The sequence below is a fragment of the Protopterus annectens genome, chromosome 2.part1, assembly GCF_019279795.1.
Source record: "Protopterus annectens isolate FY-2018-M chromosome 2.part1, PAN1.0, whole genome shotgun sequence".
Taxonomy (NCBI): domain Eukaryota; kingdom Metazoa; phylum Chordata; order Ceratodontiformes; family Protopteridae; genus Protopterus; species Protopterus annectens.
In genome coordinates this window covers 694,841,468-694,857,284 of record NC_056729.1, presented here as the reverse complement: position 1 = coordinate 694,857,284, position 15,817 = coordinate 694,841,468, and the positions used below count along the sequence as shown (strand labels likewise).

At 40.7% G+C, this 15,817-nt stretch overlaps 1 protein-coding gene across 1 annotated transcript in view; it reads right to left on the bottom strand.

Annotated features, from left to right (window-relative positions):
- The window catches only part of LOC122794902, a 2,498,277-nt gene that overhangs the window by 1,088,569 nt on the left and 1,393,891 nt on the right, over nt 1-15,817 (bottom strand). The window contains exon 10 of the mRNA XM_044063498.1: nt 13,063-13,127. Coding sequence (XP_043919433.1) covers nt 13,063-13,127 — 65 coding nt within the window. The remainder of the gene's footprint in view (nt 1-13,062; nt 13,128-15,817) is intronic.

Below are 15,817 nucleotides of genomic sequence, written 5' to 3'. Positions count from 1 at the left end.
GCATCTAGCTTGCAGTCATCTGCAAACGTAGAGGTCATCATCCACTTTTATCATTACTATTATTATTATTATTATTATTATTATTATTATTCAGTATTACTTGTAATCATCCACTATCCTCAATCATTATTTGCTATTAGAAGGGACTGCAGATGGTGTATTATTAGATGAGAGGATTTTAAATGTTGTTTTCATGAGAGAGAGCTCTGGGTAAAACAGCATTATTTTGCCAGGGGGGGGGGGGGCTGAGCATAACTTGTGAGTTACAAAGCCACGTTTCAGTATCTGTTACAGCTTCCTGAGTATTTTTTTGGAGATATGCCAAGTTAACTGATACATGTATCAGTGTGGAGTCATCAGCATATTGTATTAAAGAAGCCTGTTTTGTGGATCAGTGGAGGGTGCTGGAGTGTTAAAGAGGAGGAGACCTTGTGGTACACTGGTGGTGACTGTGAGGTATGGAGACAGGGTACAGTGTCATTTTACTGACTGATACATGTTGGACAAGTAGCTTTTGAACCATCGAAGGGTGCTTTGCAATAGACCTAATGTGGACATTTGAAGTAGAAGTTTGCTGTGACAAATTGTATCGAAGGGTATAGACAGATATAAAAATAAAAGAAGACTAGAAAGTAATCTCTTTCTTTATTAACAGTATCTATAAGGATTAGAAGTGCAGTGTTAGTACTTTGGGGGATGGAAGCCATGTTTTTCAGGTATTTCAGGGACGGTGGGTTTAGCATGATGGTTAAGGTGTTCACCTCATAAACACAGAGTACACAGTTTTATTCTGACTTCAGGACAATTAGCCTACTATTCTCCGAGAAACCTAAGATCAATGTAGGTATAAGGTTAGTGATGTCTGTTGAATTTACTACTTTGTGTAACTAGATAATGTGTGATTGTTTCCAAGGAAAGGGAGCATGGGATTTCAAGACTGACCCATTTATAAGGATTGAGAGAAGATGGGCAATACTAATGGCTACTATTCTAAGGTACTCTCTTAGAAGGTCATCAGCTAAAGCTGAGCATGGTTTGAGTTTGAGTTGTTTTATATAGAATAAGGGAAATGGTTTGATGGTGAAAGTGAACATAGTGACATATGGCTGCTGGGCATGGTTGGGACTAGATGTGGGAATCCTTGGTTAAGAACACTACTACCTATGGAATAAGAGATTATTTCTATTGCAGGTCTGAGTGACAAGTTTTTGGGGGAGGGACTAGGGTTGAGTTTTTGACCAGGGTGGAGGGACTAGGGTTGAGTTTTTGACCAGGGTGCAATCTTCCTTTAATAGATGACTGGAATCTTTTTAGGGTTGTGTTAGTTATTGTTCAGAGTGTTGTTGTAGTATAGTTTCTTGGCTTCATTTATTTGCTTTTTATTACAGAAGTGGATCATTCTGATGTTTGAGATATTGTGATGTATTGTATTTGTACCATTCTTTCTACACTGTTTCTTTATCCTGCTTTAGACTTCTACTCTTTTTGGACAGCCAAATTGCATTATTCACCAAGTAAAGAAGTAGGGAAGAAATTAAGGGGGGTGATGAGGTAATGGAGGATGGTTCGATTATAGTTGCTGGTAATAGGTATACTTATAGAAATTTTAGTATTTTTAATTTTAGCAGTGTAGATATAACCCCCACATACTTTGAACTGTTTAGTAAAGGGTTTAGATTTATTCCCAGTTATAATAGTCAGATTACTAATGTGTTAATAGACCTTAAGCTCTTAAGGCAGAACATTTTTGAACTCCTGTTCCAAATTAATGGTGAGATGGATAAAATATACAGTTTAAGGAAAAAAAAGTACTATGAACCTGCCCTTACATGCCTAGTTAAAGAATTTTGAGGCACAGCTCGAGAGGGAAATAAGGGAGGGTCCAAGTAACAGATGGGTGAAATTTAATCTTTCTAGAGATGAAAAATTATTAAATGATGAACTCAGACAAAATATATATTTTAGAATTATGAAGCTGGACAAAGGGGGTAGGAGTAGTGATTATGGATAGTATATTATACTCAGGCAAAATGTTATAATTATTAAATGACACTACCAAATATTTGAGGGTGTCGAGGAGTGAGATAAACTTAGCATAGAGAAATAGATTTTATTTTGAGGGAGAGGGTGGAGGAGGATTGGAAAAATCAGGACCGTTCTAAATATTTGTGGACAGAAAAACCCAAGAAACCATCAATATTTGGGATCCCAAAGGTCCACAAAAATCAGAATACCCCCCCCCCCCCTTTGAGGCCTATTGTGGCTGCCAATGGCACTAAAACATACCCCTTGGAAAAGTTTTAGGGTGCCAGATTGAAAAAAAGTCTGGGCCCAATAAAGGGGTATACTAAAAGACTCATGGAATTTCCTATGTAGTATTCACAATGGGCTGTACAAAGAAGACCTTGTGTTTATGACTTTGGCATTCAGGATTTATTCACTGTAATACCCCACAAGTTAGAACGTGAATGGTTTGAGGGGGCCCTTTGTGGGTGGGCAGACTTTGACAGTAATGACCTCCAAGTTTGTATGGACCTCATGGAGTTGGTTCTGGACAATAACTTTCTCTTCTTTGAAGGAGAATTCTTTAAGCAGACTAGAGGAGTAGCTATGGGGGCATGGTGTGCCCCCACTTATGCTAACATTGTTTTGTCAGTTTTGTAGGAGAAGTACCTGGTCCATTCCAGCTATGCGAATATTGCAACTTTTATTGGCGTTACCTAGATGCACTGTATCATTTGGACAGGGCCTGAGACAGTGTTGACAGAATGTATAGCTTACATTAACAGCACCACAGACTTTAGAGGTTTACTCATTGTATTAGATGGGATAAAATACAATATTTGGATGTTACTATCTACAAAGTAGTGGAAGAGGGAAGTTTAAATCTACCATACATAGTAAGGACACTTTCTCTAATGCCTATTTATATTCACTAGCCTACACCCTTTTAGTCAAAAAATAAGTATTCTGAAGGCTGTAGAAAATCTTCATGTGGCAAGTGATCACATGCTTCCTGTTTCACCTATTTCTCATTAATTTGTTAGACTCATTGTTACATCATGCTGTGACATTACCACTATAGGATCTTCTGCACTAAATCCTTCACTTCTCAGGTAATCCATAACTTTAGTTTCTCTTTCTTAAACTTCCCCATTACTAATCCTCTGTTCTACTTTCCCATTTTGTTTTCTTATTTTTTTGTATTGTGAAATTTTGTATAGCCATATGCCTTTGCCTGTATTTTTCTGCAACTATCTTTATAGGATCATAGGAGTTTAACTAGGCTCTTGGTCCTGAGGCTCTTATAAGCCTAGCCAAGAGTTTAACCCATGTTTAGACAAGTCAGTACCCAAAGCCCCTGTCCAGCAGGGACACAGGTGGAATCCCAGGGGGTGTATTTTCTGTTTCCCATCCAGTTTTCCAAATTGCGCTTAAAAAGGGATAATGAGGTACTCTGCTTGATGTAGAGAAGGGGTGTGTTGCACAGATGGGGGAGTCTTTGGGACATGAATCTGTCCTGCCATCAAGTCCTAGTGATATCACAGACTAGTTTGTGGTCACCCATATGGGTTGCTCGAGTTGAGCTTGACTTGTGGATATGCAGCAGTCCCATCAAGGCAGGGTCTGAGATTGCTTTATATGCCAGACAGAGGTCGCCCCTGAGGAGTCTGTATTAAACTGAGTAGAGGGACAGGGCTTTTAGCCTATTTGTGTAGGGTAGATGTTTGAAGCCCTGGATTCTCCTGGTGAGGAACCTCTGTGGTATTTCCAGCTGCTGCATGTGCTTTGCGAGGTACATGCAGAAGGGGGCATTATGCTCAATAATTGGCCTTATAAGGGAAGAATACAGGGATGTTATGACCTCTTTGTCCCTGGATGAGATACACTTACTTATGAGGTGGGCCATGTAGAAAGCTTTCCGTACAACGAAAGCAACATGATGGTCAAAAGTCAGGTTGCTATCAACCTGGGTGCCCAAATCCATTACTACTGATTGTGCAATTAAAGCATTGTTATTAATGTGATAATATGTGGGGACGTCACTCTCCCCAAAGGGAATGATCAGCTTTTTTTGGCATTCAGCATGAGACTATGTTTCTGGCACCTGTCATTTGTTTGGACGAGACCCTCTTTTAACTCGGAATTATGGACAAAGGAAAAATAATTAGGGAAAATATTGCATATTAGGTACTGTTATTACACACATTATTAAATATCCAGCATGATTCCGCGGTGGTACAGCGGTAGCGTTGTTACCTCACAGCAAGAGGTTCTCCCGTTTGATTGTCGGCTTGGCTTGGAAGTGCCTTCTGTGTGGAGTCTGCTTGTCCTCCCCGCGGTTGGGTAGCGTTCAAAAGACATGCGTGCGTAAATGGGCATGCTTTTGTTGAAGGTTGGATGTTGAACTGGCACCTCGACGTTTCGTAAAAATCTACTGCCAATTATTAGTGGACCGGAGTTCCGCTGTGGCGACCCCTTACCGGGAAAAAGCAGAAAGACAAACAACAATTAAATATCCTGCATATACAAATTTGACTGACATTCAAGAATGCCTTGAATTACAAGTCGGTCAGTATGACATAGCAAGACTGTGGTTTTACAACCACATGAATATAAACTTAGATTACATATTTCATACATGCTTATGCACACAGATAGGGAAATATAGGGAAATAGTGAGACTACATTTACCTCCACTTTCAAATGGTAACCAGTGCAACTACTGCAGTCAAATATTCAGCAAATGTCTGACATTTTTTTTTATTATAAGATTTTATTCTTCTAGAATCTTAGGATATTTGCAACTCAGTGGATTTGTTTCCAAGATGAAAATGTCCAAAGTAATGCTTCCTGTGAAATGTGGAGAAACTGTCTTATAAATATATGTATGCATGAGTACATGCATTAATAAGCAACACTGTTGCAGAACATATGACAAATAATTACCAGTGAAGGGAAAAAAGCATGTAGCAACAAACATAAAACAAAAGAAAATACAATTGCCTAAGTTGGGATAAGCTTTCCACTAAGTTTTACAAAAAAACAAGCACATACTAAAGATGTAATTTCACTGCTGCAAAAGCTGCAGGTCTGAGTTTGACTAGATAGCATCTCAAGCTGATGCTAAACCAGTCATTCAACTAATAGTCTCTGGGTAGGGGAGGGGAAGTACAAAACAACAAACTGTAAATTCTAAGCAGTTCCTATAATAAACATCCAGCAGTGAAGTTTGTGAAATCTAATCTGCAGTCTGCACACAAGCTTGTCTGAAAATTCTGACTCTGTGTGAATATGTGACTTACACTACACTAAAAGGTAAACACAATAGTCTAGCAAGCAACTGATTTTAGAAACAAAATAATGCCCCTTTACAAGAATTGCATTACTGCTGTGCTTTCTAGAGTAGTAGCAGCAGTCTGGTCATAAAATGTCTGAAAGGCTACTTTTCTGAATGGATAAAATGCACAGATTAGACCAATGAATGGCTCACATGGAAAGCTGTTGTCAGTAGAGCTGCAATTTGAGATGGAATGTGGCTAACTCCTTTGAAACTTCCTGCAGGTACACCCCCCCCCCCCAAGCCACAGGTGAGCATGCTCAGAAAGGCAAACTTGAAAAGTAAACAAAGGCTGGATCAAAACAAAAAATCCCTGGGATTGTCCCTTTAAGACACTGTAATCAGTGGGTGTAGCAATTTCAGTGATCAATGCTACTTCTGTCTTTTTTTTTTCACTTGGTTTTAGCCAAAAAGCCAAGAAGCTTTTGCCTTTTTTTTCATGGACTGCTGTATTTGTTTTTCTTGCATCTAGTTTTTGAACTGTTGGTACTGGGTGATCCAGGTCATATATATGTCATCATTTTCTTTCATATTTTGTGGTTCATGTTCCCAATGCTTCAATATTGTACTGTCTGCACAATCTCCAGTACAAGAGTCTTGCCACATTATTGTGCTGTTCAGTGTATAGACCATCTGCCTAAGTGTATCATATCTAGCAACAAGATGTGCAACTGTTTCCAATTTTTTTTAACAGAAGCAGCATGTACTGCTTCTCCCACCCTTTTAATAGATTTTGTAAATCAACATATACATAGTCTATGTCCCTGGGCTTCCATTATTTGCCATTCATCTTTTGATTATAACTCACCTCTCCTTAATCATTCCTGTGTCAAATGTTGGCTGACATGAGGTTGTCCAGGAGATCTTTGCACTTGCCACTATATTTATGGAGTTTCAAAATTTTCTTTCTTTAAACTATATTTGTGCTTTCAACTCATCTGATGAACTATAGTTTTAAGTCATCTACAAAATATAGATAAGAAATCTCTAAACAACGTTGTTTTCTGGGTGCCAAATTGTAACAGCCTAAACAGCTTAATTGATTAACGGCAAGATAAAACAGCAGTGGTGACAATGAATCACCCTAGAATATTCCCCTTTGAAATTTTATCCCTCATATAACTGCCCTTTGTCATGACTCAACTGCAAAGTGGCTTGCCACTGTTTCATGGTCACTGTAATGTAATTGATCGATGTAGGGTGTATCTTAAACATCTGTAAGTATTCCTTTATCCATGAATATGGGATGCTGTCAATTTTTTTGTTTTGTTTTTATTTTATACTATATTCATTTCATACTTACATCTGTCATCTTTTTACAATTCTCTTTTTTCCCAATAATTGATGCTTTGCTCCATATTCCTTTTTTTTTGTTACCCTTATAGGTTCATAGGTAGGTACTAGGCTATTGGCCCTAGGGCCTATATAAGCCTAGCCAAAAGGTACCCTGGCTTTCGCCACCCAAGAAAATTATTTTCCTGTGCCACTGTCGAGCAGAGCCACAGAAGTGATCCCTGGATGAATTTCCTATCTCCCATCCAATCATCAAGATTTTTCTTGAAGAGTGCTAATGAGGAGCTTTGTTTGATATAGATAGGTAGTTTGTTCCAGAGTATGGGAAGTCTCTGGGACAGGTATCTATCCCTCCAGCATGTTCTATTTATTGTGGTGACAAGATTTAGGTCCCTAGAGCATGCAGCTCGTAGGGACTGGGATTTCTTTAAGTGTAGCATGTGTAAAAGCTCTGGGTTTGACATAGCTTTGCGTGTTAGGCAGAGATCGCCTCTGAGTAGGCGATATGCGACTGAGTAAAGCTGCAGTTTTTTGAGACGGTCTGTTTGAGGCCAGTAATCCTCTTTGTGAGGTATTTCTGCGGCCTTTCCAGTTGTTGTAGGTGTCTTGTGAGGTACATACCAAAAGGGGCATTGTACTCTATAATGGGTCTAATGAGTGACGAGTAGAGGGGAACAATGACCTCTTTTTTCCTGGATAAGAAACCTTTTGTGATGAGGTGTGCCATGTAGAAGGATTTCCTGACTACTGTGGCGATGTGATTATCAAAGGAGAGACTACTGTCCACCTGTGTCCCGAGGTCTCTTATCTCACTTTCGGTGTTAAGTAGACTACCGCCTATGTGGTAGTTCATGGGTACAGAGTTTTTACCAAAAGTGATGACAATGCACTTTTTGGCATTGAGCTTGCGGCCATGGCTTTAACACCAGGCATCTGTCTCAGTGAGGCCCTTTTGTAGGATGTCCACATCTTTTGGAGTTTTGATTATGGCTCCTAGTTTGAAGTCATCTGCAAACTTCGTTAGCCAAAAACATTCTGTGTTAGCCTGTACTTCAGAGAAGTAGATACCAAACAGAAGAGGACCCAGGACTGAACCCTGTGGTACTCCACTTGTCACTGGTCTGAAGTTGGATTTGGAGTCTGCTACTTTCACAGTGTGGGTTCTGTCAGTGAGCCAGTTGGCAACCCATCTTTTGACATGGGGATTTATACCTAGTTTAGTGAGTTTATCTGTAATTCCAGAGTGGGGGATGGTGTCGAAAGCCTTGGCGAGATCTAGATAGGCTGTGTGAACCACCTTACCCTCATCTACGGCTTTGGTGACTGCTTCAAAGAAGTCTATCAGGTTTAGGAGACATGATCTGCCTTTTACAAACCCGAACTGGGTGAGGTCCTGAGTTTGGAGATTACCAATGTCATTGTTTATAAGTTCCATGATGACACGTTCCATAGCCTTGCAGATCAGGCTCGTTAGGCTAATGGGGTGGTAGTTTCCGGGGTCCATGGTGGCTTCCCCTTTGTGGAGTGGGATAAGCCTGAGGTGAGGCTATGATTGAACATGGTACTTAGTTGGGGTGCCAGTTCGTTCTGTCGTTCATGTAGAACACAGCCTGGGATGTTGTCAGGTCCCATGGATGCTGTGTTCTTGGCTTTGGATAGTGTGTTTTTTACCTGTGCAGCCGTGATTACAGGAACTTTGCATTCTTCTGGTATAGAGATGGGCCCTTTAGGGGATGACAGGGGGGTAAAGTTAGCACTGAACCTATCTGCCAGGATGTTGGCAATATCAGTTGATTCTGTATATTTAGTGCCATTGTGCTGTAACTCAGAGCAGATCTGAGTGTTGCCATTGAGATTCTTGACATAGCTATAGAATGCTTTGTGGTTGCCTTTAGAGTCAGTGGCGATTTTGTTTTCATAACTAGCTTTGGAGGATTTTATGAGGGATCTCAGCTTCTTACTGAGGCTGACCAGGGAGTTTCTCCAATCATGGGATTTTACTCTTTTTTGCAACAGTTTCTTTCTTCTGTTGTAGAGTTTGTTTATGGCAGGGGACCACCAGATTGGCTTCCTTTTTTTGGAGGATAGCATCTTGGTTGTGTTAGGGATTACACGATCCATGCACTCGTGTAAGTGCTCATAAAGTGCATTTGTGTAGGATTCAGCAGTCCGTCAGCATGGGTGTCGTGAAGTTTGCCACTTCTGTCTTAAGAAGCGTGAAGTTGGCTATGGAGAAATTTTTTACTGTGGTTTCCCTAATGGGGGGTGGGGGAGGGATGTGGATGTCTAGGGTGATTAGCTTGTGGTCGAATCTGACCAACGAGGAATTGACCTCTGGTGTGGAGCACCGGTTGCCCATGTTGGTAATAACCAGGTCTAGGATATTGCTGCCCCTGGTGGGGGGTGTGGATAAGTTGATCCAAGGCACTGGAATTTATGAATTCCAGAAAATGTTGAGCACAATAGTTGGTACATGAGTAGTTTTCCCAGTTAATGGTAGGGTAGTTGAAATCGCTTATTATTAGGGTGTTAGGTTGTACCCTAATATTTTTCAGTGTATCAAGAAATGAGGAGTGGGAATCCTGGGGCATGGTGGGGGATCTGTAGCAAGCTACAATTTGGATTGTGGTCTTTCCCAGAGTTAGTTGCACTTGGATAATCTTGGATGCATTATGCTGAGCAACTAGCCTGGAGGTGTGGATATCCTTAATGAATGTGGACACGCCTCCGCCTTTAGTGTTTCGGTCCAGGTTAGGTGGCCGAAAGGTGTGGTATGAATTATAGCCTGGTAATGCAGGGGTACTCTCTGGAGCCTTGAACCAGGTCTCTGTCACTGCACAGATGTCGTTCTCCATTTTAAGGAGTGCCTCGAGTGAGTGCATTTTGAGGTTTAGACTTCTAGCATTGAGTAGCAATACCCTCAGATTCTTCTTGCTTGTACCTGTTACGGTGGTGAATTTCTCATTTGAACCTTGCCTAAAAAAGGCACTATAGGGGTGGCTAGAGCCTTAGCCAGTATCCAGAATTCCAGGAGCGACAGGTGCAGGCCATCTCTGGCAAAGCATCGTGGCTTGTCGATCATGTCATCCCAGGCAGACAGATACTGGATCCCCTTAGAATGACACCAGAAGCTTAGCCAATTGTTGAAGTCAATCATTTTGTCCTTGTACTGTGGTATCATTCTGGGTGATGGCAGGATGCTACTCGGGGCTAGGGTCATACCTGCCTGGGCTACAAGATCGGACAGCTCCTCCATGTCCCTTTTCATGTAGTCCAGGGAGGTACGTCTCAGGTCATTCACACCAACATGGACAATGACAGAGTCATATTTGTACTTGTTGTGTAGTGACCTGAGTGTATGCATTATGTGGCGGATCCTGGCACCCGACAGGCAGCTGACAGCAACTTTCTACTTGTTTAGCCTGATGAGTGGAACATCAGTGTGCCTGACTATAGAGTCACCTATGACTAGAGTGTTGGGTACGTTGTTATGACTTATGGGCTGTTGTTGAGTGGCACACTGAGTTTGTGGGCTACGTGTCATTTGGGTTGTGTTGGGGGGGTGGAGGTTGCTTGTGTTTCTGCTTTGCAGGTCCCTGTTGCTTAGGTGGGTTTTTACTGACAGCCTCCGCGAATGTAGTTGTGTGTTTTGTGTTTCTATGTGTGTGTTTTGGTGGTGTAGGTTTTGAGGGACTATGTGATGAGTGTGGTGTGGTGCAAGTGTTTACCTTCTCCTCTTGACTGTGTAGTCCAGTCTTAGGTGAAGAAAGCTTTGCTTCCAGTTTGGCTATATAAGTGCATCTCTCACAGGTTGTAGTGTTGGGTGGTAGGAGGAGAGGATTGTCTGTGTACATGAGGCAATTGCTGCATTGCCCCAAGATGCCCAGATTTATCAGGTAGACAGGAGAAAACACCGGGAGATGACCCTTAGACATGCCTGGATAGGTGCTTATTTGTTAAGTACTAGAAACTGTTTTCCTCTAGACAGTGAGGAAAGTTGAGTGCTGTAGTAATTTGTAGCTTATTTAGTGCTTACAATAAGTTCCAAACAAGTGCTGAGCTCAAAGAAACAGAGTTGAGTGCTGAAACTAAAAAACTGGCAAGTTCTAAGAAACAAAATTAAGCTAGAAGGCTTCCCTCCAACACAGAAAGGCTTGGGAGCTTAGAAGCCCACAAATAGTCGTGGGTACAGCAAATCTGTATCCAGACTAGACTACCTACAGGAAAGGCAGGAAACAAGCTTAGAAAATTTTTTTTTAAGTGGAAAGAGAGAAAGGAGGAGCAGAAACTAAGCTGATTGGCATTCTCAAATGTTTTCCGTGTATTAGGTAGAATGAGGTAATGACACTAGACTGGGAGAAGGGTCACAGATCAAATTTACAGTAGGGGCGGGCAACTGCAAAGCCACCAACTATAAGAACAGCATACCAATAGGGAGAGAGGGTGAGAAACAAACTGCAGAAATGTTTCTCACAGCAGAAAAGCAGCAGTGAGCCTTTAAATGAACGTTTTAAACAGCTAAAGGAGCCTCTAGAGAAAGCTTTTAACTGCAAACAAGTTATTAGAATCAAACAACCCAACAGATGCTTAATAAAAGTGGACAATTTCCAGTTAATACCTCACACACAATGAAACTAGCTAGAAAAATATACAGTAGACAAAGTGCTATAAATAACTCGAAAAAAAAAGCAAAAGAACAGGATACTTAATGTTATATATTATAGATCCGAGTTTGCTCAGTGTCCTTCCTTTGATTAGCTCAGTGTGAAATGGCAGAAACACTTTTCATAGGTTCATAGGTTATTACTAGGTAACTGCCCTTTCGAGCCAATGTAAGCCTAGACAATTATCCCTTGTGAGACTCAAACCCTGGTTTGTAAGGCAAACACATTATCCATTAGGCCACCCTCCTAACCATTCTATTCATAAATGATTTTTTCCCTAAATGATAATAAACTCTATCTGCATCAATTCTAATATATAGTTTGTATATAGTCGGAAGGAAAGTTATTGGTTTATAGTTCTTAGGATGTCCTGCAGATGTCCTGCAGGTTTACTCTTATGGAAGAGTAACATTTTTCCTGTTGTTATCCATGCTTGTGTCTGTTTGGGATGCTCATGTAAGTAATTTTTACTCAGGGCTAAATCTTCATGCAAAGATGTTAATCCTTTCAGTCAGAAGTTAGGTAATGCATCTAGGACTAGGGTTTTTAATTTAAAAACTTTTTTAACTCTGTCTCAATTTCTCTGGCCATTACTTCATCCAATTTCAAATATTCTACATTAAAACTCCTTACTTTTCTTTTAGTTCTTCTATCCATTCAGCATCTTTGTTATGTTCAATAGGGCCTTCATAAATACTTCTCCAAAATGTGCCTATTTTTTTGGGTGGTGTTTCTCTTCATTTTACTTTGTTTCCCAATTCTCCATAAAATCTTTGAGAGTCATGGATGAATTGCATATTTTGTATTTTTTCCTTTATATTTATACGTGTATCTACCAGGTCATGTTGTGAAATGTAATTCTGACTGGCTGTGACCAGTGGGGGTACCTGAATTAGGAAATGTACTCTATGTGCACCTGTGAATTATTTTTTATTTTTTTATTTCTTTTAACCAAAGGAATCAAAAAAGTCTCACCCTCTGGTGCAGATGGATGAAGCCCTGACCGTGACCCAGATGACCCAATTTACATCAGTATTATACTCTACTATACATAAATTAGCAACTGTAATATCCAGTTACATATGTGATGCCTAATGTTTACTGATATTTTAGCTGCTAATTTATGTACAGGGGTGCAAAGATGGGGCAGCAATGGAAGGTGTTAGGAGACATGATCTTGCATTGTTTTCTGTACTGATACTTCTAAATGCTGACAGAGAAATGCAGTTCAGCTTGGGAGTGGTAAACTGTAGCACAGACTGTAGCAATCAGCTTTCTACAGTTTTAAAAGTAGTAGAAGTCCTTTTTTAAAAGTTTCTTCCTGTAGCCTGTGTGTGGTAGTAATCAGCTTGCTACAATTTAAAAGTAGCAGAAGTCCTTTTTTTTACTTTATAATTGAAGAGCTGAGGGGATGGAGGTTGGTTGGGGAATGGACCTTCAATCTAGAGACCTTTTTTTTTTTTTTTTTGCTTTTCAGCGGAAGTACTGAGGGGGAGGGGCTCCAGAAAAGGAACTGGCACTGGGCACTAGATGAGCCAGCTTTGTCTCATTCAAATGGCCGGGCATTATTCATAGTTAACACTGCATCCTGAATTCAAAAATGTAGTTAATAGGACCTGCAAAAGAAGATTTTGGCAGATCAGACTGACCACTGATTTCTGCCTCATTCCTAAAGGTCTTCCATTCTTTTTACATATATGCAACACAGATATTTCAGAGACTTGAAACCATCTACCCTGTTAAACAGCTTTATGCATCTCCTACCTTGTAATGACTGGAAGGAGGTTTTCCCTTTGTTCCTTGGACATCTACTGCTCCACCTTCAGCACCTACAAAAACAAAGCAAAATTATCCACTGATGCACCAGTGACATAATTTCTTCTTTCCTTGCTTGCTGGGAGTACAGCTCATGACAGCCCTAGACATTAGTTACCAGTATCAAGACCACAAAACTTTTGCCCAAACCTAAAACTTATGGGACTTCACTTTTAAATGAATTACACCTGTACTTAATATTTTGAGACCTACTTCTGTTAATGGACAGGTAGCAAGTGGTGGGATTCTTTAGGAAGAGCACATTATGAAGTAAGCTAAACTGCAAGCCCCTCGTGGAGAGTACAGGTAAACCCACTAAAATGAAGGGAGATGATCCCAAATAGTCAGGTTTCTTCACCTCTTGCTCTAAATGCACACCCTAATCCCAGAAATATGAAGTCAGAGAAATGGGTAAGTTTTTCTCTGATCAATGTAACAGAAAGGAAGGTACAAGTTTAATTTTAAGAGAAAGAGTTTATGACAAAAACACACAAAAGAAATCATACAAATGTAATTAATAATGAATGTTCACAACAGAAAGAATTTGCAGCATTCTGAGCCAAATGAGACTCCCTTTCAAAGAAACCTCCGTAACTAGAGCTGATTGCAACTACCACACTGCAGCAAGCAGACATGTTCAAATTGCACTGTAGTGACCATTTCTGATATCCATGGTATATGATAAAAAAAAGAATTCTCACATTCAAAGAGAGTAAAGCAGAGTTATCCAGGTAATGAAGCAGAAAGAGTACAGGTAGTATATCAAACACATGGGAAAAAGTTCAGTTGTATAAGAACCTACATAACAGCAGATGTCCTACTGATCGCTGTTTTTGTATTCCAAACAAAGGGTTATCACCACTGAAGAATGACCGGTGTACTTAATCTTCCCCAGGTCAGACGTCCAATGTGTGACCTCAGCCTGTAAGCACAGGATTATACAGGGGAATCTACGAGCATAGATCCTCAGACTACCTCCAACCCTGTACTATGTCCTGACTGAGATCGCTTTTGCAATTTTTCCAAACAAATGGGCGATTCCCAGAGCTTAAGGGAAAGTAAGGGGGGGTTGGTTAGTTGATATAGAAACTGTCCAAGAGGTCTGAAAAGACTGACCTAGTGAAAGCGAACCTATATCTTGAAAAAGGAATTGATCCTCTAGTGTTTTGTGAAGGTGTGCAAGTATAACCAGGTGTCAGTTTCCAGTATAACCCTGGCATCAACTCCTTTGTGGAAGGCCACTGAGAATGCCATTGCTCTGGCAAAATGAGCTTGAGGGCATAAAAGTCAAGGATTTGCCATGAACAGTATAACAAAAGATGATGGATTTAGAGATCCAGTTTGCGATGGTTTGATTAGATACTGGTTGGCCCAGTTTTGCATCCATGAATGATATAAACATTGATGTGATTTACTAATAGATATGGTCTTTTCCAATTAAAACATCAGCTGTCTGTGCACATCTATAGAGTGTAGGAGTCTATCCCCCATTCTGTGGGTTGGAGAAGAAACTAGGTAGACTGATGACCTGGCTGATAGGTAGCTTGCGCACTACTTCTGGCATTATAGGTGTTAAAACCCTGAGGTCACCCTATCCTTGAGAAAAATAAGAAAGGGAGGAAAGGCCATGAGTGCTTGTAGCTCTGAGTCTCTCCTCACAGAAGTGAGAGCCAGAATCAGAATAGTCTTCCAGGTGTAATATTTGAGACTTGCTAAGGCTACTTGTTAAAAAGGGGGTACAGTGAGCTATTCCAGCATGGAGTTGAGGTCCCAATGAGGGGGTACAGCCTTCCTTGGTAAATTAAGATGCAGAACCCCTTTAAGAAATTGTCTGACCTCAAGCCTGGACATAACAGGTGGACTGCAGGGCAGACAGGTAGAAATAGCAACAGGTTTGGTGGAGAATTAAACCAGACCTGCATTCATGAGCTCACACAAGTACTTTAACATGGCAGGTACCTATAATTTGTTGGAGTCCTGGTTATTTCTATGGCACCAGAAAGGAAGTCTCTTTTTGGTTATGTATTATGTAGGACTTTTCAATGGTGGGTCTCCTTGCTTCTTGGAGAACTTTAATTAAATCCTCTGAAAACTGGTGCCTGAAAGGAATCAGAAACCTATCCGTCATAGGCTTTGGTTTAGGGATTTCATATTGGAATTTAATAGTGATCCTTTTTGCAGTGTGATGAAATTCATTTTGTGTGGTAGTTTGCTAGACGATAAAGAAGGGGGAGCCAATGCTGCCTTGAACAAAAAGGGCCCACTAGTAATATTTTTTTTCTTTTTGGATATTTAGTGGAATCCTTGCAATAAGATGTAGTGTGGAGGGCACTGAAAGGAGAAGGCATCTGCCCTCCATCCTGAAGGGCAAGGGTTCCTTGTACAAAAGAGGAGAAACTGTTCGCTGTTCTCTGAGGCAAACAGATCTACCTGAGGTGTCCTCAAATTGTGAAAGATGTCCAGGAAGACTCATCTGCTCAAGGTCCATTTGTGAGGGTCCTCTAAGTCCATGATTAGAGTCTGCCAGCATATTGCCCTGCAATTAGAAGTATATGGTGAGTAGAGATATGTTCTTTTGGGTGGCCAGGTCCAAGGCCCTTTGTGCAAGTCTGCACAGTTGGTATAATCTAGTGCCTCCTTGCTTGTTGTTGTACTGCATGACAACTGTATTGTCTGTAAATACTTGCAGAGGACCTGGTTTCCA